General features: G+C 40.0%; 1 protein-coding gene and 1 long non-coding RNA gene across 5 annotated transcripts in view; one reads left to right on the top strand and one right to left on the bottom strand.

Annotated features, from left to right (window-relative positions):
* Positions 1-9,489, bottom strand: part of LOC130681198 (uncharacterized) — a 59,618-nt gene extending 50,129 nt beyond the window's left edge. For both annotated transcript variants that reach the window (XR_008994262.1, XR_008994261.1), the window contains exons 1-2: positions 9,080-9,489; positions 8,870-8,971 (exon numbers count right to left, since the gene is read on the bottom strand). This is a non-coding gene — a long non-coding RNA (uncharacterized LOC130681198). The remainder of the gene's footprint in view (positions 1-8,869; positions 8,972-9,079) is intronic.
* Positions 9,490-9,589: 100 nt separating this feature from the next.
* LOC130681195 (enoyl-CoA delta isomerase 2-like) overlaps positions 9,590-22,331 on the top strand; it is a 133,494-nt gene continuing 120,752 nt past the window's right edge. The window contains exons 1-5 of one of the 3 annotated variants that reach the window (XM_057493678.1): positions 9,613-9,710; positions 10,696-10,835; positions 11,410-11,572; positions 13,696-13,794; positions 14,001-14,189. In XM_057493678.1, the coding sequence (XP_057349661.1) occupies positions 11,465-11,572; positions 13,696-13,794; positions 14,001-14,189 (396 nt within the window). In that variant the 5' untranslated portion in view covers positions 9,613-9,710; positions 10,696-10,835; positions 11,410-11,464. Of the gene's footprint in view, positions 9,711-9,826; positions 9,978-10,695; positions 10,836-11,409; positions 11,573-13,695; positions 13,795-14,000; positions 14,190-22,331 lie in introns of those variants that run through there. The other 2 variants (XM_057493679.1, XM_057493680.1) reach the window with 2 other exon arrangements.

Raw genomic sequence — 22,331 nt, 5'->3', positions numbered from 1 at the left:
AATTTACTGAGTATCATAATTCTTCCAAGTGGTAAAGACACCTCAAGACAAATGCTGGGCATAGAAGCTACAGGGCATAAATATGCAAAGAAATAAAAAGCTAACCATTTCAAACAATAAGGCTTCTCTCTCACTTACCAACTTTACATTTCCCTGTATGGCCCCGGAAGATGACTGGTTAGCCAGAGACGGGTAAGATTCCTCAAGGAAGGAACAACCTAAGACAGGCACAGTAGCAGGGGGGTCATCAGGTGAGAAATTGGGGATCAACAGAGGTGAGGCTTAGAACCTCACCCCCCGTTCTAAGAGAAATCTTCTGCATACGTGGATGCTTTATTGCCCTTGTCTAGCTTGGATTAACACATAGTCTACAGACACACACTTGATCATCTACATTTGCTCTCTTACAACACTAAACTATGTTTTCTACCTTTATCTTGTATCTACCTACCACTTCAGCATTTTATTAAAAATAATAATAATAAAGAGAGAAATGTGGTATCCACATATAAATCAAGTATAAAAATCAAATGAATATTCATATTTGAACTGACTGTTTATAGTTCATAATGCATGAGCAAAAGCGAAGGTTTCTGTGATGGCTGCCCTTGCACTGTTCACCATGTAAGAACTTATTCACTATGTAAGAATTTGTTCTCCATGTAAGAACTTCTTTGTTATGCCTCAGAAGATTGGAGACTGACGAAAATTAGGCTTGGGGTGGAGTAATGATTGTGCATTGAGCATTGACTCCCCTATACAGAATTTTATTGTTGTTAACAACCATTTGATCAATAAATATGAGAGATGCCCTCACAAAAAAAAAAAAAAAGTACACACTTCCAATGTTAAAATAATAAGTAACCGGGATGTAATGAATATAGTCAAGATATTGTAACAGCTTGGTATGGTGATAGCTGGTACCTAGAATTGTCATGTATATAAATGTTGAATCACTATGTTGTACACCTGAAACTAATGGAATGTAATACCGTGTGTCAACTACCCTTCAATAAAAAATAATTATCTACAAAAAAAAAAAAAGATAAAAGTGTATTTTACAATTTTAAAAAATCAACAATTACAATCCATTAATTTCACTGGTGCCCTTTAAGAAAATTAGAATTTCCATGTTAATGTCTAATGGTTTTAGAACCTTAAATACATTTTCCTGAGTTTTCCTCGCACCTCTATAATTTGCAATTCTTTTCCATTTATGTAAAATTCATTATCCAAATTCAATTTAACATAGATTAGATTAATTTGGATTAAAATAACAAGGTATTTGATTTTTTGACACAGTAATTATATTTTCTGACTTTTATAAAAAGCACTGCTCATCAGAAACTCTGTATGTTCTCACAATAATCCATTTTTTTGGTCCTCTGATCACTGTAAGAATAATCAGCAGAGAGAACACCATGTTTCAGAGTTTAAGCTACAAGATCAGATAGCCACTTATTAACTCTGAGACATGGGCAAGCTATTTAGATTCTCTGTGCTTCAAAACTTTGATTTGTCAAATAACAAAAATAACTGTATCAACCTCCAAGGTTATTCTGATGAGGCACGTGGCACATTGTGGCCTATGACTATTGCTAAACTTGTTAATGAACTCTTATTGATAATGTTGTCATACGGTAGATATGAGCCTTAAAAACCCTCCCTCCCCTATGTATGCCTTCTCTCTCTTCTGGAATCTCAGTATCTCTTCTTTGTATCAACAGAAATTGCAGAGACCTGCCATTCCATAACTTGTCCTTAACTAACTAGTCAGCCCATAGGTACCCAGGGCTCTGCAGAAAAGCAGCAGCCTCACACTAACAGTCTTCCACTACTGCCTGACATATAATAAATGACCAATAAGTATCTGCTGAAGAAATGACTGAAGAATGAATCAATCAATCAGTCAATCAATTTTCCAGCCTTGCTAAATGCTGAAATATCTTAATGAAGAAGGTGACCATGCCAGATCATTACTTTTATATCCAATCATGTTAATAAATGCTATCTTAATATCCTGTGATTGACAGCAACACTGATACATTAATTCCATCTAGCCTGAGTACCTATGGAGTCTTTGTAAGATACAGAATTAGATTTATGAGAGCTCCCTGCATTTGTAATGGGGCTGAAAATATTGGGAGGTATGGCATGTGCACTACATTTCTGCTCCACGAAATTCCAAAGATGCTTGAAATGGAAGGAGTTACTCAAGATAATAATCACATTGTAATAAACAAAGTACTACATTGGCTGGACTGGACTTGTGATTTTTCTATCAGTGAATACATTTACTTTAACTTAATTCAAATTGTCCAACATGATCAAAGACACTGTTGGGAGGGAACAAAGAAGGAATCAGTGGTCCTAACCTAATCAGCAAAGATCTTATAGCCTCACTTGAGGTCCCAGGGCACTTTTGACATGGCATTCTCAAAAGCAGAACTGCCCAGTGCAGGGCTGGGCAATGAGAGTGGGCAAGCCAGCAAACAGTCTGGAGTCCCAAAGCCTCAGAGAAAATCCAAGTAGTCAAATGCAAAAGATCAAACCCATGAGGCAGTGTGAAATAAAACCAACAGGAGTCAATAATTTAAAGCAGACATTATAATCTTCCTCCATGAGATAAATGTGAGACTTCTGAAATGAAAATAAAGATGGGTGTTGTCAGCAGAGAAACTATTAAAAACAACCAAATAGAAGTTTTAGAACTGAAAAATATAGAAATGTCTGGCAGGAAAAAATACACCAGGTACGCTCAGTAACAAAATGGAGATGACAGAGAAGTGTCAGTGAATTTGAATCAATAGAAATTATTCAATCTGAAGAACAGACAAAAAATGGATTAAAACATAAACAGTCACTGGAACCTGTGGATCAATATCAATATCATTGGGATCCCTGAAGAAAAGGAGTAAGGTATGTGACAGATAATATTTGGAGAAATATGACTAAAAAACACCTCAAATTCAGTGAAAGACATAAATTTATAGATTCAAGAAGTTTACTGAGCCCCAAAAAAGATAAAAGCAAAAGGAAACGGTGCTTACACATCAAAACCAAACTGCTGAAAACCAAAGATAAAGAAAAAATGTTAAAGCAGCCATAGCAAAATGATCAATTACATATAGGGGAACAATTCACCTACTACAGATATTAGAGAACACTAAGGATTATTCCTCAGAAATCATAAAGGCAGTGGAGCAAAATCTTTCAAGTGCTGAAAGAAATGTCAATTCAGGTTTCTATATCAAGTGAAAAAAATCCTTCAGGAATGAAGGCAAAATAAGGTTATCCTCAGATGAAGGAAAACAAAGAGCATTCATTGCCAGTTTATCTGCTCTAAGAGAAATTGCTAATGGAAGTAAGGCTAAAGGAAAATGTTCCCAGAAGGGAACTGGGAACTTCAGGTATGAAGAAAAAAACAATAGAAATGGTAAATATCTAGTCAAAGGATATTTTCTTAAGTTCTCTAAAATATGTTTGAAAACTTTAACATTATCTGGAAATATATCAACATGCATAAATGTAATACATATAACAACTATAAGATAAGGGAGGAGGTAAAGAGGCCTACATTGCAACATAGAAGGTTGCAAGTCTTTTATATTTTACCTTAAGCTGTAAAATATTAATTCTAAGTAGACTGGGAAAATGTAGTCATGCCTTTTAGAATTCCCTAGACCAACTCCTGAAAAAAAAATACAAAGAAATATAGATACAAAAATACCAGCACTACAAAAATACAAAAAAAAAAAGCTAACAGATAAATTAAAATGGAATCCTAAAAAAATATTCATAAGAAGGCAGAAAGGGGAAGAGAAAAACAAAAGTAACAAAATGGTAGGTCCCACTCAACCATAGTAGTAATCACATTAAGTGTAAATGATTGAAACACACCATTTAAAAAACAAAATTGACATATTGGATTTAAACAAAAAACACCTATATACTGTCTACAAGAAACCAACTTTAAATATAATGATATACAGTTGACATTTGAACAACACAGGGGTTAGAGGTACAAACCCCAATGCAGGCAACATATATTACTCTGACTCCCTAAAATCTGACTACTAATAGCCTACTGTTGATCAGAAACCTTACCAATTAAGCAGTGAATTAACATGTATCTTGTATGTTATGTGGATCAGACACTGCATTATTACCATAAAGTGGGCCAAAGAAAATTTTTCAAATTGTTGCAAATCTCCTAAAAATTTACCAATATATTTATTGAAAAAAACCTGCGTATAAATGGACCACTGCAGTCAAACCCACGTTGTTCAAAGGTCAAATGTACAAGCTAAGAAGCTACACCTACAATTAATTCTCGTTATTCATGGTGGAAGTTAGATTCTCTAAAGTCACTATGAACATTGAATTAGTGAGTACTGAACCACATTGCTCTTAGGAAAAACACACAGGTAGGTTCCTGCAAGCCTCTGGTCACAGCACTGTCACCAACTAATCAATACATAACCTTGTTTTATGTGTGTTTCTGTTTAAAGACATACTTGACATACATTGTTGACTCATTAAGATCAAATTCAAACCAACAGCACTGTACATGCCTGAATGGCACTTATTTAACAGACATATTTTCTCCATAAGGCACATCATAGCCTTTTGCATTTAGGTGTGCTAGACAGCACTTCAGCACTGAACTTGGAGGCCATTTTAAACATTGAAATCACCAACCAACTAACAAAAAAAATATGTGGAAAACATAGTACTAAATAGATCATATAAAGAACACTTGTCAACAGTATGAGAACTAGAACAAGGCAGAGCATCTTCTTTTGTTCAACCTCAGCTGGGAACATGCAGACAGAGAGAAAGACTCAAACTTTTTGATGCTCTGCATGTCTGCAAATAACTGCACACCCTGGGAGTAGTTTTTGAGGTCACAAATAAGTTTTAGCAAGTAGTTGAATTCTCAGATACTCTGAGGATAATGAGGATTAACTATGTCTTTTTGAAGTCTTAATTTGGTGATTTATGAATTGAACTTTTAATTTACTTCTTTCTTATACAGAAAAGAGAGGCCAGGTCACCTTTGTTAGTTAACAAGGATGCCACCAGCTCCAGCAACTGCGGATGCCATTCTCTGACATCCTTCTCAGCCCTGGAACCAATGTGTGTTATGTAACACTGTGTTGAATACATAGCTTATGATTCTTTTTGTGACTTTCTTTGGTTCACTTTTTGTTGTAGCCATTGTTCTAATTCTATGTACTTTGACAGGTTGAAAGTTAAGCTTTGGTGTAAAAAAAAAACTGGAATGACTGTAGAAAAAACACCCACTTCTTAAACAATAATGGCTATAAGTTCCAATCATTCTCAAAGGATGAGACCAGATGGAACAGGATAGAGGAGGTGAAAAGTAATCCTTGAGTACAAGGTTGGCTGAATGTGCAACACACAAAAAATAAGTGGAAAAGCCAATTTTGGGGAAATGAACAAATCATACACATGTAGGAGTAAGGCAGAGGTGATACAGAGAGTCAAATGTTTGCTTCTGAAATGTCTTTCTTCTCTAAATTCTAACAATTGGGAAAAAGAAAGAACACTCGAAAGCATATAAGATCCCAGGATACTGTTTATGATATTTATGTTATGAATATCTAAGACTGTGTAGGAGGATGATACAAAACCTAAGAAAAAAAAAGAGGATTATTTGGGTAAAGAAGAAGAATAATAGCACAGATTTAACCGATCTCAAGCAATGTCACCGAATTTAAGCAGGAAATAATTATAATACAAAACACAGAACATGGACTAATAATCTTTAATGATTAACAGAAGATGTAATGTATTTCCACTCCAGAAATTATAGAGTTAAATAATACCGTGGTTTCCTTGGTACCACTTTTTCTAGTTCATTTTAGTGCAGGAACCTGGGAATAGTCAAATATTTCTCAAGTTACCATTCATTTAAAAAGAAATATTTCAAAGCACAAAAATACTTATGTTAATTCCTTCTGGCAACTTAATAAAAAGATAGCAATTCACTCACAATTTATTACCGAATATGGAAAGACATGGAGTAGGTAGAATGGCTCATCCACCATTCAACATGCATTCAGAGTATTTAGTGGCAGCAGTGTATCAGGAGATGGGAAACGAGGTTTCCTGGGAAGAATTCTCCCCAGGGTGTGCAGTTGGTAAGTAATGAGACAAATTACTAACCAGACACATAGTGGTAACACAGGTGCTAAGAGGAAGAGGAGACCTGGGGAGTGACAGGAGCTCAGCAGGAGAGAACATGCCTAGTGTAGGGTCAGAGGAGACTTCCTGGACTGAGGACATCCCAAGTTCATCTGAAACAGAAAGTCCAAGTGTGGGGCTGATAAGTGATGAATGGGCAAGTAGGCGCTTGAGGGCTAAGAAGTTTGGATTTGTTAGGAAGGCAAAGGTGTCCCACTACAAGGTTTATAATCACAGGGGATGATTAAGGGAGAATTCTGTGTAGTGTCAGGTTTATAATTTATGGAGATCAGTCAGGGAACAAGTACAGAATGGACTGCAATGTGGGGTTCAAGCCAGCAAAACTGTAAGTGGCTGTTACAGCAACCTAAATACTGATAGTCCAAGTAACAGTGACCCAAACATGATGAGGGCCTAAATTAAGCCAGTGGTAGAGGGAAAAGGATAAAAAAAAAAAAAAGACAAACTATTTAAGAGACAAAAATCACTGGGACTTGGCAACTCACAGAAGTGAGGAGTCAGACACAGAGAGACCAGGATGCTTTCAGGTTCCTAGTTTGCACTGCTAATTGGACAATGGTGTCATAATAGTTCCTCATGACTGAATGTAATATACTTTTTACATATCATGACAGTATCTGATAGCTTAAATATTAGGAAAAAAATAATGCAAGCGACAGGAGAGTCATAAATGGTAGATTCTACCCTGTGACCTTAAAAAATAAACATTTAGCCCCACCACTGAGCACAATATTGTGAAGTGGACATCCTGGCCCCTAAGGTTCATTACAGCAGGACACAGCTCCTTCTGGGCGCCTGTGACTACTGGGGAGGCAATGAGGGGGTGGTGTTGACATTCTCTGTACCCAGAACAGCATTAACTCCCCATCTAGGCAGACCTCTCCCCTGCAGTCAGTCCTCTAAACTAGGACCTTATCTAATTCAGATAGGGCCTCCCCTACCCAAGGCTTTCATAAACTCCAAGGGAACCTGATCTTTTGACAGGGAGATTAAGGCTTTGGAAGAGTTCTTTCTTGCTCTTATCCAGAAGCATTCCCCCTGAGGATATAGTGGGAGTACAGGACGGCACTAAGAACTGGATAACGAGTCACACCAGTTATATCTTCAAAGGTCCTCCACTGCTCTCAACACACAATCCAGACTCCATAGCCTCGGTACAGTGGTCTTCATGCTCACGTAGAGCATCTAACCAACTCACACTGCTTCCTTTTGGTGAGAACTGGTCTCTTCACCCACAGGCCCATGGCAACAATATTTAAATGACATGGTCTGGACTCCCTGTAACAGTTTAATAGACCACAGGTGGACCCAAGATGAACTTGGCTGGAGTATCTGTCTTCTTAACCATCTTCCCTCTCTCAAACACTAGTATATAATGTGTTCTTAGTAAATGACAGTGATTAGAGATGCAAATGATTTGTCCAATAGAAAAAAAAATTGCCCCAGAGGTTATGGTTTTAATGTTTTGTAGAATATTAACCAGTTTTGCACCTAAACTTGTAAACTGTTCTAGCGTTTTTTTACACTGATTATATAAAACAGCCTTTCAAATTCTTTACCATCATAATTAGTGAGCTAAGTTAATCTTTGACATATGCTCCTATGTTTTAAATTAGTCTTTGACAAAGATGGCTAATTCCCCACACCTCACTTTTGTGTGAAATATAGCATAAGCCTGAGAAAAGTTCACTTATATTATGAACAGTGTTACAATCCAAATATGCTTACTTTAAAAATACTCTTTCTATGAGAAGTGTTTCATCTTCTGGAGCCTAGTGAATCTTCCAGTATCTGTAATTTCTGGCTAATGCTTTTCCATTACCGCTGAGGGTCACCTAAGGAGACCTAAGGTCGCCCGGGAAAGGGTCAGGGTCTTTGATTCTGCTCAGCCTACCGACCATCACCTTGTAATATTTGAAGAAAGGTTTTAGAATAAGTCCAAATTGGTCCACCCAGACTTCAGTCTTGTCCCCACCTACACTATTATCCAGATCTACCTAATGAAACACAAATAATGGGATAATTATTGGAATAATCAGCACAGAATAATAAAATTCCTTGACACTTCAGCTCTAAGCACTGAGTTGAATCAGGACTCTACTTGCAAGTTTCAGATCTTTGGGAAAGCCTTTTGGGATCTCAATTTCCACATCAGCAAAAAGGGTCCACACCATTTTCCCCACAAGATTGCTGAAAGAAGTACAATTGGCCCAGCTCACTCACTGTAAGTAGTCCACAGTATCAGTTTCATTAATCTGGAACTCTGATTGGCCCCAGGCATACTTGGATACTATACCTTGAACACTTAAAAGAAAAATTTCAAGTAAGTATATCTGAAGATCTACTTGGCTTTATTAAACCATTCATCAATCAGCCAGTATCCCAAACAGCAAGTAGAAAGGAGCTCTGTCAACCTATAGAAGAGTTTTTAAAGGCAGACAGGGAATAGAAAAAAGGAAATCGCCAGTCAAGAATGCCTTGTTTTAAGCAAGGCTGCCCTCCTAACTGGAGTGGAAGGGTTTTCCTTGTGCTGGCCAGGAAATGCCACGCTGAGGTCTGAGGGTTACATTCCGGGGAGGGGGAAAGGAGCGTTGATTTTTAAATTGCAGTTAGGTTCGTAGGTCTTAAGTTTGCTGACCTGGGGCCTTAGCGTAAGTGACTCCATCTTGGCCTGTGGTTTTCTTTATAACAGCACCCGGTTCCAAGCAGTGATTTTTTTTTGTTGATTTTTCTCCTGGAACTGGGCGAGACGACAGTCAAAGGCCCTTCCAACTCTTAAGAACTCTTACCCAAATATTTTGTTAAATGCTTTGACAGAACTCGTAATTATCCATAGACGGTTACTGACCTGAAAAGATGGGTATGAAAAACCTGATAGACCTCGTTTGATACCCCAACCTCTAACAGGTCTGGAAGCCTTTCCTCCTTTGGAATGAATACAGTGTTTACCGTGCCCCTGCCCCTCTCTAACGGAGGGCTCCTCCGAGCCGGCGCCAGGCCTGGGGGGAAGCGACCCCTCCTCCGAACCTTCGCGGGACCGCCGCTCTCCCCCGGCATCCCAGCGCCCGCAGAGCTCCCGTGCTTCCTTTACACACTTGGCTCCTCCTCAGGCGCCAGTCGCGAGGCGCTCGCACAGCCGCAGGGACCAGCTTGCGCCTCCATCTCTCTGCCCTGGCCCCGCCGCGGGGGAAGGCGTGTCTCCACCGCGCGCCGTCACGCCCGGCTCCCGGACGGTGAGCGCACGCTCCCGGGAAGTCCCCGAACTACCGCCTCCTGGCCCACACAGCGCCCACCAGCCCCCGCGCGCAGGCCCCGCCCAGGCCCCGCCCCAACCATCGCGTCCCTGACCATCCCCGGCCCCGCCCCCGAACCCGGCTCCGCCCCTGCCCGAGCGGCTACCGGCCCAACCCACCCGGGGTGGCTGTGGCCGGGTTGGCTGCGGGACTGCGGCGACCCTGGTGTTCCAGCGCGGTCAGAAGGTAAGCGCTGAGTCTGGGCCAAAGGTAGCGGCCCACAGGAGCCGCCTTTTCTGTTACCTTGTCTCGGTAGCAGCAAGGTTATGCTTCAACGGTTTTCCAGGCAAAGAGCGACATCGAGTGTCCGCCAGCGCTGGGTCGGAGAGGGTCGTGAGGCCTGAGCTGCGGCTCTCTGTCCGCGCGTCCCGCGGGCCGCAGCCGGGTGGCTGCTTGCCGCCGCCCTGGCTGCTTGTGGTTGCACACGTAGTTTGCTAAAACGAGGTGGAACATGTAAGCACGCTTTGCTTATTTGCTGAACAGTGTAGATAGACACCCGAGCTGGTTATCGTCAGTGTGGGATTTAACTGTTTGCCCCTTGGGTGATACTTCTGCTGTAATGCTAAGCGGCAAGATACACAAGCTATGTAAAAACAGAAAACGAAGCTATGCAGAGGAAACAAGAAATCTTGGAAAGTGGTTGTTTCCTTGAAATGGTGAAATTACGAGTGATTTACCTGTTTTATGTATTAAACGTGTTTTGTAATTTTTTTAAACTCACTTTATTTTAAATAAATAGTTTTGCGTTATATTTTGTGAGAACTTGAGCAGTTAAGGCCTCCTATGGGCACTGTAGATTTTCCTTTCGTTTTCTGCTTGGAACTTGCCATTTGCCAAATAGACTTAGGATGCAGAACTTTTTCCCATTTCGGAAAGAAAAAAAAAAAAGGAATTCAAATATTTAATATGAAACTTACTGAACACTAATTTTGTTGAACTACACACCAATCCTTTGAATATTTCAAGGTTTGAACCTAAAGATCGTTATGCTGTTTGAGTTACATTATTGCAGAGATTATACATTTGTTAGATTTGGGCTTTATTTGTAACTGTATTATCTTAATCTTTGATGCCATTAACTTTATTCTCAGGGTCATCATTGTGAACATCCATTGTTTGCCTGTACCTCCATAGTGTTCATTGAAGCTTCCCCTTCTCCTTTGCTTAACAGTGTGTGTTTAAAAACTTAGCCCACCATGCTTTCCTGTTTTTACTCTGCTACTAGTTGGCTGGTTAAACATCAGGGGTGAAGACTGAGCATGCTCAGCCTGGCTTCACAGACTAACGTTCACGCCAGTAGATTTCCCCCAGGTAGGTACCCCACCTCTAAGAAAGAACTGGCCCTCTGGAGTACCAGTGGCTGCTCATCTGTACTTTTGAACATTTCTGGTCTCTCCTCCGCTCCTGCATTTGGGTATGTTGCAACAGACATTTTGCTGAGCAGGGAGGAAGGAATTGACCTAATAGTTTATAAATCCCTGAGTGCAGAGGCTGTTTCTCACCTTTGGACACAAACACCTAAACTTTTTCTGTGCACTCTACCCACTTGGTCTGTTTCCTGGTCACTTCTGTCTTGCATTTTCTGTACTTTCGTTTACTTGTTGTTTGGGTCAAAGTTTACTTAAGCCGTTTGGGTTCTGGCTACTTTTATCTCTTATTTAATTAGAATTGCTACAAATACTGTGCTGGATTGTAACTTGCTTTTCCTTTATTTTAGAATTACTACAGTTAGTTTCTGTATTGATTTTGTATCTAGGGATTATTTTGGAAGCCACTAACCATTTGCGGCCAGCTATATAGGGGCAAGTATAGGGAAAATACAGGGAAACGGCATTTTGGTATATAAGATTTGAGAACAATTAGAAATCTGCCTGCCTGTTTGCAGCCCTCTGCAGGTGATTAGTTTCCAAGTATTTAAGCTGCATGTGAGTAGAAGCACAATGAGAGCCAGTCAGAAGGACTTTGAAAATTCAGTGAATCGAGTGAAACTGTTGAAGAAGGATCCAGGAAATGAAGCGAAGCTAAAACTCTATGCCCTATGTAAGCAGGTAAATGCCTAAGATCTGATATAAATTTGGAGCCATTTTGAACAAATGACTCTTCAAATAAATGCGTCATATATTTTACTAAAATGTAGCTTTAATATTTTCAGGGTTTGTCTTGCTGCCTTTCCTCTAAAGAGTGCATACATGAGAATTTTTGTATATTAGACTTTGATGAAAGTAATCTCTCAGGATCACTCCAGAGTAAAAGAGATTTAACAGATAAAACAACCAAGTGTGTGGACAGTATTTGGTGACATTACTGTAATCAATGAAAAGGTTATTTTGAGACATCTCGGGACATTTGAATATGGACTGAGTATGAGATAATACCTAGGAATTATTGTCAGTGGTATCAAGGTTCTGTAAGAAAATAAGAAAATGTTGATTTTTTTTTTTTTAGGAATGCACACTAAGTAGGTAGGGGTAAAATAGTGTGGTATTTGGGTTTCACTAAAATAAGAAAGAAGAAAAAGACTGACAAAGCACGTTTGGTAAAAAATGATCATTGTTGAACGTGGGTGATGAGTATAGGGATTTCATTATCTACTTTTGTGTGTATTTGAAAAATTTTATAATGAAAATTTAAAGTTAAGTTTGTAAAAATTAAGTTTGCAATGTTTAAAGATTACCCTGAAAAGTCAGCCCCTCAGGGCTCCTGTGTTTTATCTGTTTTTCTCTTTTTGTGATTCTTGTGTGCAAAAGAATTTTAACTTTGCCCAAAAAGAGTTCTGGACTTTGCCCTTGGCCTCTGGGAGGTACTCCCTAACCCTTGAAATGCCATGCCTGATAGGAGTTCTTTGTTTGCATCGGGAGTCTAACAATGTCATTTAGAGTGGGGGCTTCAGGTTACATTCAGTGATGCCTGAATATGCAGCTGCAAATGAAAACTGTGAACACGGAGGCTAGAGTAGTCTTCCCTGGCAGGCAGTGCTCCATGTGCGTTGTCACACATCATTCTAGGAGACGAATGCTGTCCTGACTCCATGGTGGGGGCTGGGGGGCGCTGGTGGACTGTGTTGCCTCTAATTTCTCAGGTGGCTTACTCTTGCAGAGTGATTCTTGTCTCTGTCTTTGGAAAGTCAAAGCCTCCTTTGTCTTCCCAATGGGTTTCAGCCCCAGGCAAGTTCGCTATAGATTCAGTGTGACCAAAGAAATGACAGTAGAACATTCTTGGGGTGAAAGGGTTTATTACCCGGCTTGTTCTTTCGGCGGTAGGTCGAGCACTAGCGTCTCTGCCTCTGCCCAGAGCATTGGGCCGAGCTCTCTATATAGCGGGATTATAGCTTATTGCCTACTGGTGTGGAAGCACTAGCCTAGCGACAGGCCAGTTACATCATCAAGTGGTTTAAGTTCAGTGAGAATCCTGGCCATAGGAACCCTAACTTCCCCACACTCCTTTACTGCCTTTGTTTTTCAAAGTCTCTTCCTTCTTTCCTCTTTTAGCTAATTATAAAATTAAGAAATTTTTAATGTGGCTAAGTGAAGTTTTAAATTGTCATTTGTATTTTATTCATCTCAAAATACTCACCCCACCTATTCTCAAACAAGTGAAATTTAGTTGCTTTTTGCTTTCTCCTTGCTTCATCCTTCAGTTAAGTTTCCTTAGGGCCACTGGCTCTGACCACCTCCACCCCTGCTCCCCAGCTACAGCTCTGTTGCTCAATTACCAGGAATCTACTACTGAATTAATGGTGTTTTTTTAAATACCTTTGAATGAGCCTTTAGAATGTACTGTGGATTTCCAAGCATTTGTTGGCTAGTTACCTTCAAAGATTGTTTGCTTGGATACTTTGGTTGTGTGTGAAAAAAGTGATCATCAACATAAAAACAATAAACTATTAGAATTTTTTTTAAAGTACTCTTCCAAATCCCTTTTCTTACATTATTTTCATATGCGAGTTGTTATAACTTTAGGGACTGATAGCCAATTGCACATTTTGTCTTTCCACTCTTTTTTCCATTGTGCACTTTTAGCAACAGCATCAAAGAGAGGGCAAGAGGAAAGTTCAGATCAATTTATGTACTTATGGAAGTATTTGGGAGGGGAAGGTGCATTCATCCTAGTTGTACATTTTATGGATCTTAAATATTGAAGACTCCAATAATTCCCACTCTCATTTCCACAGGCAACTGAAGGACCTTGTAATACACCCAAACCAAGTGTTTTTGACTTGATCAATAAGGCTAAGTGGGACGCATGGAATTCTCTTGGCAGCCTGTCCAAGGTACATTTACTTGATTCACTTGTTTGCTCTTACTCTACTTGCTATACTCTTGAAGGAAGTTGGGTGCTTCTCATGAAACCATCATAGATGGAGCCTTTGAGATCTTGAGTGCTTCTGTTGAATCAGAACCTCTGTTCTTTCTTCACTGTAGGGTGCTAGTTTTTAGCCTAGAAAGTTTCTCAAAATGCTGTCATCTCCTCCTTCAGGAAACTGCCAGGCAGAACTATGTGGATATGGTGTCCAGTCTGAACTCTTCTTCTGAATCTTCTAGCCAAATAAAGCCTGGAGCCGACGGGGAACAACCGGGATATGAAACCCTGGTGGTGACCTCTCAAGATGGCATCACAAAGATCATGTTGAACCGGCCCACCAAAAAGAATGCCATCAGCACTCAGGTAACATCACCTGCCCTGACAGTTTGTCTGCTTTTCTTTTCTTCCTCTGTCTATTGCACTCAAAAACTCTAGTGTTGCAGCATCATTCCTATTTTTGTGTTATCTGTTGTTTGATCTGTGTGGGAAGATTAATAATTGTGGCTGCTACTTCGTGCAGCAGAATTGAGCATTCGTTATTTAGGATTTGTGAGCTTTGGGTAGATCCTACATGCTCAGAAGGCACTGCAACTTTCCTAAGGATGGAAGCACAAATAAATTAATATAAAAGAAACATACAGTGTTCTAATAGAATATGCATAGATGTTCGTTCTCTAGGTTTGTATAGACCATCCCCAGAAGTATCTTCATGTCAGTTAGACTTCAGAGTCAGTACTGTTCTACCTGCATGAACTTTATTTTCTACAGGTAGAGGAATGAAAGGACTTCATCTTAAATATATTTTAACCCACCTCTGCTTGAAATGAGCTTCTTGGCAAGGGTAACTTAGTCTTTCAATCTGTTACTGAACTAGAATGATAATGAAAATAACCACTTTAGCCCTTTCCCTTTGAAAAAAATATATAGGGAATTAGTTGGAAGTGTGGTGCTGAGCTGGGAGTAAAATTTGAAAGGGCTCCTAACTCCTTTCATGGGGCTTATTATCTATGTTGTGGTAGAAAGAGCAAACAAACTTAATATAGTCTTAAAGTAAGAATTCCTTGAAGTTGCATACATGCCACTCAGTTAATGAAGCATTGGATTCTTAAAACTTTATTTACTCTCCTCCTGACTCATTTTTATATAATCAGGGGAATAATATAGTGGTAATAATGATAGCTTCTCCTTACAATGTGCCTGGTATGTGTCAGTACTTCCCATTAATTCTCATAAGGAGCATTCCATTAGCAATAATTAGATTAAGTAGTAACTTGCTCAAATTCATGTAACTAATAAACAAGAAAATCTAAATCCCTGATATATCCAAGTCCTAATCCTGGCTCTTGCCAGTACCCCATCATACTGTGTCATCATAACAATAGTAATAATGGAAGTACTTCCTGATTCCCACCCTCATGGATATGTTTTCACATTTATTTATATATGCAAAATCCATACATTTGTTTATTTCAGTGTCTCTGTTATCTAAATGTCAGTCTGCTTCGTCATTCTCTCCCACATTGATGTCTCATCTAAGATAGAAGCTGCACCTGTTTTAAAGGCAGGGAAGCTGTGATAACTACACATCCTAGATTTTTCAGAGATGTTGATGATTTAAAATACGGGGCCCATTGTCCTTCGCAACTATTACCATGTCTTGGAAATCCCAGCATTTTAACAATCATTAACCCCTCCCAGAATGCCTGGGACACTTGTGCTTCCTTTTTTTTTAACAATTTTTTTTATTCGGGTATTATTGATATACACTCTTATGAAGGTTTCACATGAAAAACAATGTGGTTACTATATTCACCCATATTATCAAGTTCCTGCCAATACCCCATTGCAGTCACTGTCCATCAGTGTAGTAAGATGCCAGAGAATCACTACTTCTCTGTGCTGCACTGTCCTCCCCATGAAACCCTCCCATGTATACTAATCATAATACCCCTCAATCCCCTTCTCCCTGCCTGCCCACCCGCCCTGCCCACCCCTCCTCTTTGGAAACTGGTGGTCCCTTCTTGGAGTTTGTGAGTCTGCTGTTATTTTGTTCCTTCAGTTTTGCTTTGTTCTTGTACTCCACAAATGAAGGAAATCATTTGGTACTTGTCTTTCTCTGCCTGGCTTATTTCACTGAGCATAATACCCTCCAGCTCCATCCATGTTGTTGCAAATGGTAGGATTTCTTTCTTTCTTATGGCTGAATAGTATTTCATTGTGTATGTTCACCACATCTTCTTTATCCATTCATCTACTGATGGACATGTAGGTTGCTTCCATATCTTGGCTATTGTAAATAGTGCTGCAATAAACATAAAGAATGCATATGTCTTTTTGAATCTCAGAACTTGTATTCTTTGGGTAAATTCCTAGGAGTGGAATTCCCGGGTCAAATGGTATTTCTGTTTTTAGTTTTTTGAAGAGGAACCTCCGTATTGCTTTGCACAATGGTTGAAATAGTTTACATTCCCACCAGCAATGTAGGAGGGTTCCCCTTTCTCTGCATCCTCGCCAGCATTTGTTTCTTAGTCTTTTCGATTCTGGCCATCCTAACTGGTGTGAGGTGATATCTCATTATGGTTTAAATTTGCATTTCCCTGAAGATTAGCAATGTGGAGCATCTTTTCATGTGCCTGTTGGCCATCTGAATTTCTTTGGAGAATAGTTTGTTCATAAACTACGCCCATTTTTTAATCAGATTATTTCCTTTTTGTCGTTGAGGCATGTGACTTCTTTATATATTTTGTATGTTAACCCTTTGTCAGATATGTTGTTTACAAATATATTATCCCATACTGTAGGATGTCTTTTTATTCTATTGATGGTGTCCTTTGCCGTAGACAAGGTTTTTAGTTTGATGTACTTCCATTTGTTCATTTTTGCTTTTGTTTCCCTTGCCCAAGGAGATCCGTTCAGGAAAATGTTGCTCATGTTTATATTCAGGAGATTTTTGCCTATGTTTTCTTTTAAGAGTTTTATGGTTTCATGACTTACATTCAGGTCTTTGATCCATTTCGAGTTTACTTTTGTGTATGGGTTAGACAATAATCCACTTTCATTCTCTTGCACATAGCTGTCCAGTTTTGCTAACACCAGTTGTTGAATAGGCTGTCATTTCCCCATTGTATGCCCATGGCTCCTTTACCATATATTAATTCACCATCTATGCTTGGGTTTATACCCGGACTCTCCAGTCTGTTCCATTGGTCTGTGGGTCTGTTCTTGTGCCAGTACCAAATTGTCTTGACTACTGTGGCTTGGTAGTAGAGCTTGAAGTTGGAGAGCATAATCCCCCAGCATTATTTCAGGATTGCTTTGGCTATTTGGTGTCTTTTGTGGTTCCGTGTGAATTTTAGAACTGTTTGCTGAACTTTGTTGAAGAATGCTGCTGGTATTTTGATAGGAATTGCATTGAATCTGTAGATTGCTTTAGGCAGGATGGCCATTTTGACAATATTAATTCTTCCTGTGCATAAGCACGGAACATATTTTGATTTATTGGTATCTTCTTTAATTTCTCTCATGAGTATCTTGTAGTTTTCAGGGCATTGGTCTTTCACTTCCTTCCGTAGATTTATTTCTGGGTATTTTATTCTTTTTGATGCAATTGTGAATGGAATTGTTTTCCTGATTTCTCTTTCTGCTAGTTCATCATTAGTGTATAGGAATGCAACAGATTTCTGTGTATTAACTTTGTATCCTGCAACTTTGCTGCATTGAGATATTAGATCTGATAGTTTTGGAGTGGATTCTTAAGGGTTTTTTATGTACAGTACCATGATATCTGCTAACAATGACAGTTTAACTTCTTCCTTACCAGTCTGGATGCCTTTTATTTCTTTGTGTTTTCTGATTGCTGTGGCTAGGACCTCCAGTACTATGTTGAGTAAAAGTGAGTGAGTGAACATCCCTGTCTTGTTCCCGATCTCAGAGGACCTGCTTTCAGCCTCTCGCTGTTCAGTATGATGTTAGCTGTGGGTTTATCATATATGGCCTTTATTATGTTGAGGCACTTCCCCTCTATGCCCATTTTGTTGAGAGTTTTTATCATGAACAGATGTTGAATTTTGTCGAATGCTTTTTCAGCATCTACGGAGATGATCATGTGGTTTTTGTCCTTCTTTTTGTTGATGTGGTGGATGATGTTGATGGATTTTCGAATGTTGTACCATCCTTGCATCCCTGGGATGAATCCCACTTGGTCATGGTGTATGATCCTCTTCATGTACTTTTGAATTCTGTTCGCTAATATTTTGTTGAGTATTTTTGCATCTACGTTCATCAGGGATATTAGTCTGTAGTTTTCTTTTTTGGTGGGGTCTTTTCCTGGTTTTGGTATTAGGGTGATGTTGGCTTCATAGAATGAGTTTGGGAGTATTCCCTCCTCTTCTATTTTTTGGAAAACTTTAAGGAGAATGGGTATTATGTCTTCTCTGTATGTCTGATAAAATTCTGAGGTTAATTCATCTGGCCCGGGGGTTTTGTTCTTGGGTAGTTTTTTGATTACCGATTCACTTTTGTTACTGGTAATTGGTCTGTTTAGATTTTCTGTTTCTTTCTGGGTCAGTCTTGGAAGGTTGTGTTTTTCTAGGAAGTTGTCCATTTCTCCTAGGTTTTCCAGCTTGTTAGCATATAGGTTTTCATAGTATTCTCTAATAATTCTTTGTATTTCTTTGGGTCCATCATTATTTTTCCTCACTCATTTCTGATTCTGTTAATGTGTGTTGACTCTCTTTTTCTCTTAATAAGTCTGGCTAGAGGCTTATCTATTTTGTTTATTTTCTCAAAGAACCAGCTCTTGGTTTCATTGATTTTTTTCTATTGTTTTATTCTTCTCAATTTTATTTATTTCTTCTCTGATCTTTATTATGTCCCTCTGTCTGCTCACCTTAGGCATCATTTGTTCTTCTTTTTCCAATTTCGATAATTGTGACATTAGACTATTCCTTTGGGATTGTTTTTCCTTCTTTGAATATGCCTGGATTGCTATATACTTTCTTCTTAAGACTGCTATTGCTGCATCCCACAGAAGTTGGGGATTTGTGTTGTTGTTGTCATTTGTTTCCATATATTGCTGGATCGCCATTTTAATTTGGTCATTGATCCATTGATTGTTTAGGAGCATGTTGTTAAGCCTCCATGTGTTTGTGAGCCTTTTTGCTTTCTTTGTACAATTTCTTTCTAGTTTTATACCTTTGTGGGCTGAAAAGTTGGTTGGTAGGATTTCAATCTTTTGGAATTTACTGAGGCTCTTTTGTGGCCTAGTATGTGGTCAATTCTGGAGAATGTTCCATGTGCACTTGAGAAGAATGTGTATCCTGTTGCTTTTGGGTGTAGAGTTCTATAGATGTCTATTAGGTCCATCTGTTCTAGTGTGTTGATTAGTGCCTCTGTGTCCTTACTTATTTTCTGTCTGGTGTATCTGTCCTTTGGAGTGAGTGGTGTGTTAAAGTCTCCCAAAATGAATGCATTGCATTCTATTTCCTCCTTTGATTCTGTTAGTATTTGTTTCACATATATTGGTGCTCCTGTATTGGGTGCATATATGTTTATAATGGTTATATCCTCTTGTTGAACTGAGCCCTTTATCATTATGTAATGTCCTTCTTTACCTCTTGTTACTTTCTTTATTTTGAAGTCTATTTTGTCTCATACTAGTATTGTAACACCTGCTTTTTTCTCTCTATTGTTTGCCTGAAATATCTTTTTCCATCCTTTGACTTTTAATCTGTGTGTGTCTTTGGGTTTGAGGTGAGTCTCTTGTAAGCAGCATATAGATGGGTCTTGTTTTTTTATCCATTCTATTACTCTGTGTCTTTTGATTGGTGCTTTCAGTCCATTTACATTTAGGGTGATTATTGAAAGATATGTACTTATTGCCATTGCAGGCTTTAGATTCGTGGTTACCAAAGTTTCAAGGTTAGCGTGTTTACTACCTTACTATCAGACTTAACTTGCTTATTGAGCTGTTATAAACACAGTCTGATGATTATTTCTTTCCCTTCTTTTTCCTCCTCCTCCATTCTTCATATGTTGGGTGTTTTGTTCTGTGCTCTTTTTAGGAGTGCTCCCATCTAGAGCAGTCCCTCTAAGATACCCTGTAGAGGTGGTTTGTGGGAGGCAAATTCCCTCAACTTTTGCTTGTCTGGGAATTGTTTAATCCCTCCTTCATATTTAAATGATAATCGTGCTGGATACACTATCCTTGGTTCAAGGCCCTTCTGTTTCATGCATTAAATATATCATGCCATTCTCTTCTGGCCTGTAAGGTTTCTGTTGTGAAGTCTGATGATAGCCTGATGGGTTTTCCTTTGTAGGTGACCTTTTTTCTCTCTCTGGCTGCCTTTAATACTCTTCCCTTGTCCTTGATCTTTGCCATTTTAATTATTATGTGTCTTGGTATTGTCCTCTTTGGGTCCCGTCTCTCGGGAGTTCTGTGTGCCTCCGTAGTTTGAGCAACTATTTCCTCCGCCAGTTTGGGGAAGTTCTCAGCAATTATTTCTTCAAAGACACTTTCAATCCCTTTTTCTCTCTCTTCTTCTTCTGGTTCCCCTATAATGAGGATATTGTTCCTTTTGGATTGGTCACACGGTTCTCTTAATATTGTTTCATCCCTGGAGATCCTTTTATCTCTCTCTGTGTCAGCTTCTATGCGTTCCTGTTCTCTGGTTTCTATTCCATCAATGGCCTCTTGCATCTTATCCATTCTGCTTATAAATCGTTCCAGAGTTTGTTTAACTTCTGTTATCTCCCTCTGGGCGTCTGTAATCTCCCTCTGGACTTCATCCCTTAGCTCTTGCATATTTCTCTGCAGCTCTGTCAGCATGTTTATGATTTTTATTTTGAATTCTTTTTCAGGGAGACTGGTTAGGTCTGCCTCTGCAGATCCTTTCTCCGGTGTTGTTTGAACTATCTTGGACTGGACTAAATTTTTTTACCTTTTCATGGTGATAGCCGTGCCTGTAGGCAGGTTGCAAGTGTGTCAGCTGGGAGAAGAAAGTCCTTTCCTGCTTGCTGGATGCCTTGCCCTTCTCCGCTGCCTGTGTCGCTTACCCGCACTCCTGGAGCAGCCATTGGGTTAGTCCCCTAAGCTGCTGTCGGTGGTCTCTCCGTCCGAGCAGCGCAGAGCCCTGCGCAGGGTGGCAGGCACGCCAGGTGCACTCTTCCGTGATACCGGTGTCCCTGTCGGGCAGCTGTGAGCAGCAGCGGCTTTTAGGTCTGGCCTGGGTGGCTGTGCGTTGGGCTGGGATTCTGGACGGCTGCTGGGAGCACACCTGCTCCCTCTGGCTCTGCTGCAGGTGCGCATGGGGCTCTTACGTGTGGTCATCTACCAGGCTCCTCTGGCTTCACTACCACCAGTGTGCATGAGCTGCGCCCGGGCTCTTTGGTTATGCCGCTGCGGGCTCGCACAAGCCTTTCCTGGTCCCGTCTGGCACCGCTGGTGCATGGATATGCTCCCGGTCCCTTCTGGCGCTGCCATCCCCGGTGCGCGCTGCCACTCTCCCGCTACTGGGCCGGTGTGTCGGGGTCTGCGCCAGTGGGAGGAACGACTGGCAGGGTGCTTAGTGCCATAAGGGGCTTCAGAGCTACAGTGCCTCCCCAGGGTTTAGGGCACCTAATTTTCCCTGATATTCCCAGCTGCCGGGACAAATTTCGTCCAGCTATGGGGTCCCTGTCTCTTTAAGACTTGCAGAAAGCACTCGCTTTTCTTTTGTCTCAGGGGTGCCGGTTGCGCAGACCCGCCCACAGGTTTTGCTTTTCCGTTTCTCTAATATCCAGCACCCCATGCACCTTGTGTATGCGTTCCGGGTGCGGATTTCTAGAGCTGGTTGTTTAGCAGTCCTCGGCTTTCCCTCCCTCCCCGTTCCGACTCCTTTCTTCCCGCCGGGTTCTGGGGTGGGGGAGCATTCAGGCCCTGCCTGGCCACGGCTTATATCTTACCCCCTTCGTGTGATGCTGAGTTCTCACAGACGTAGATGTATCTTGGCTGTTGTACTGCATCCACTGGTGTCTCTTTTAGGAATAATTGTATTTACTGTATTTTCATAAATATATATCTTTTGGGGAGGAGATTTCCTCTGAACTACTCACCCCACCATCTTCCTGTGATCCCAAAGGAGTAGTTTTTGTATGCAAGTTAAGTTGGTAACAATTTAAGGTTGTCATGACTTTAGCATGTTATATGTAATCCCCATGGTAACCACAAAGAAAATATTCATAGAAAATTCACAAAAGGAAATGAGAAGGGGATCAAAATGTGCACTACAAAAAAAAAAATCAACCCAAAGGAGGAGAGAAAAAAGAGATCAAGCAATTATTTGAAGAAATAATAACATCATCTACTTCTGTGTCCAAGAGTTTTCTCCCAATGAGGACTCCTTCCCAATGCTTGGAGTGTGTGCAAATGGGCCCATTATGTGCTTTTGTACAGAGCCAGGCAGTTTATATTTTTTAGACAAAGAGCCAATAAATCTGAGTAATTGACACGGTTTTGTAGAAGAAATG

Source organism: Manis pentadactyla, chromosome 16 (genome assembly GCF_030020395.1).
Source record: "Manis pentadactyla isolate mManPen7 chromosome 16, mManPen7.hap1, whole genome shotgun sequence".
Lineage (NCBI taxonomy): Eukaryota > Metazoa > Chordata > Mammalia > Pholidota > Manidae > Manis > Manis pentadactyla.
Note: the sequence above shows the minus strand (reverse complement) of the source record. Positions and strands in the feature narration are given on the sequence as shown.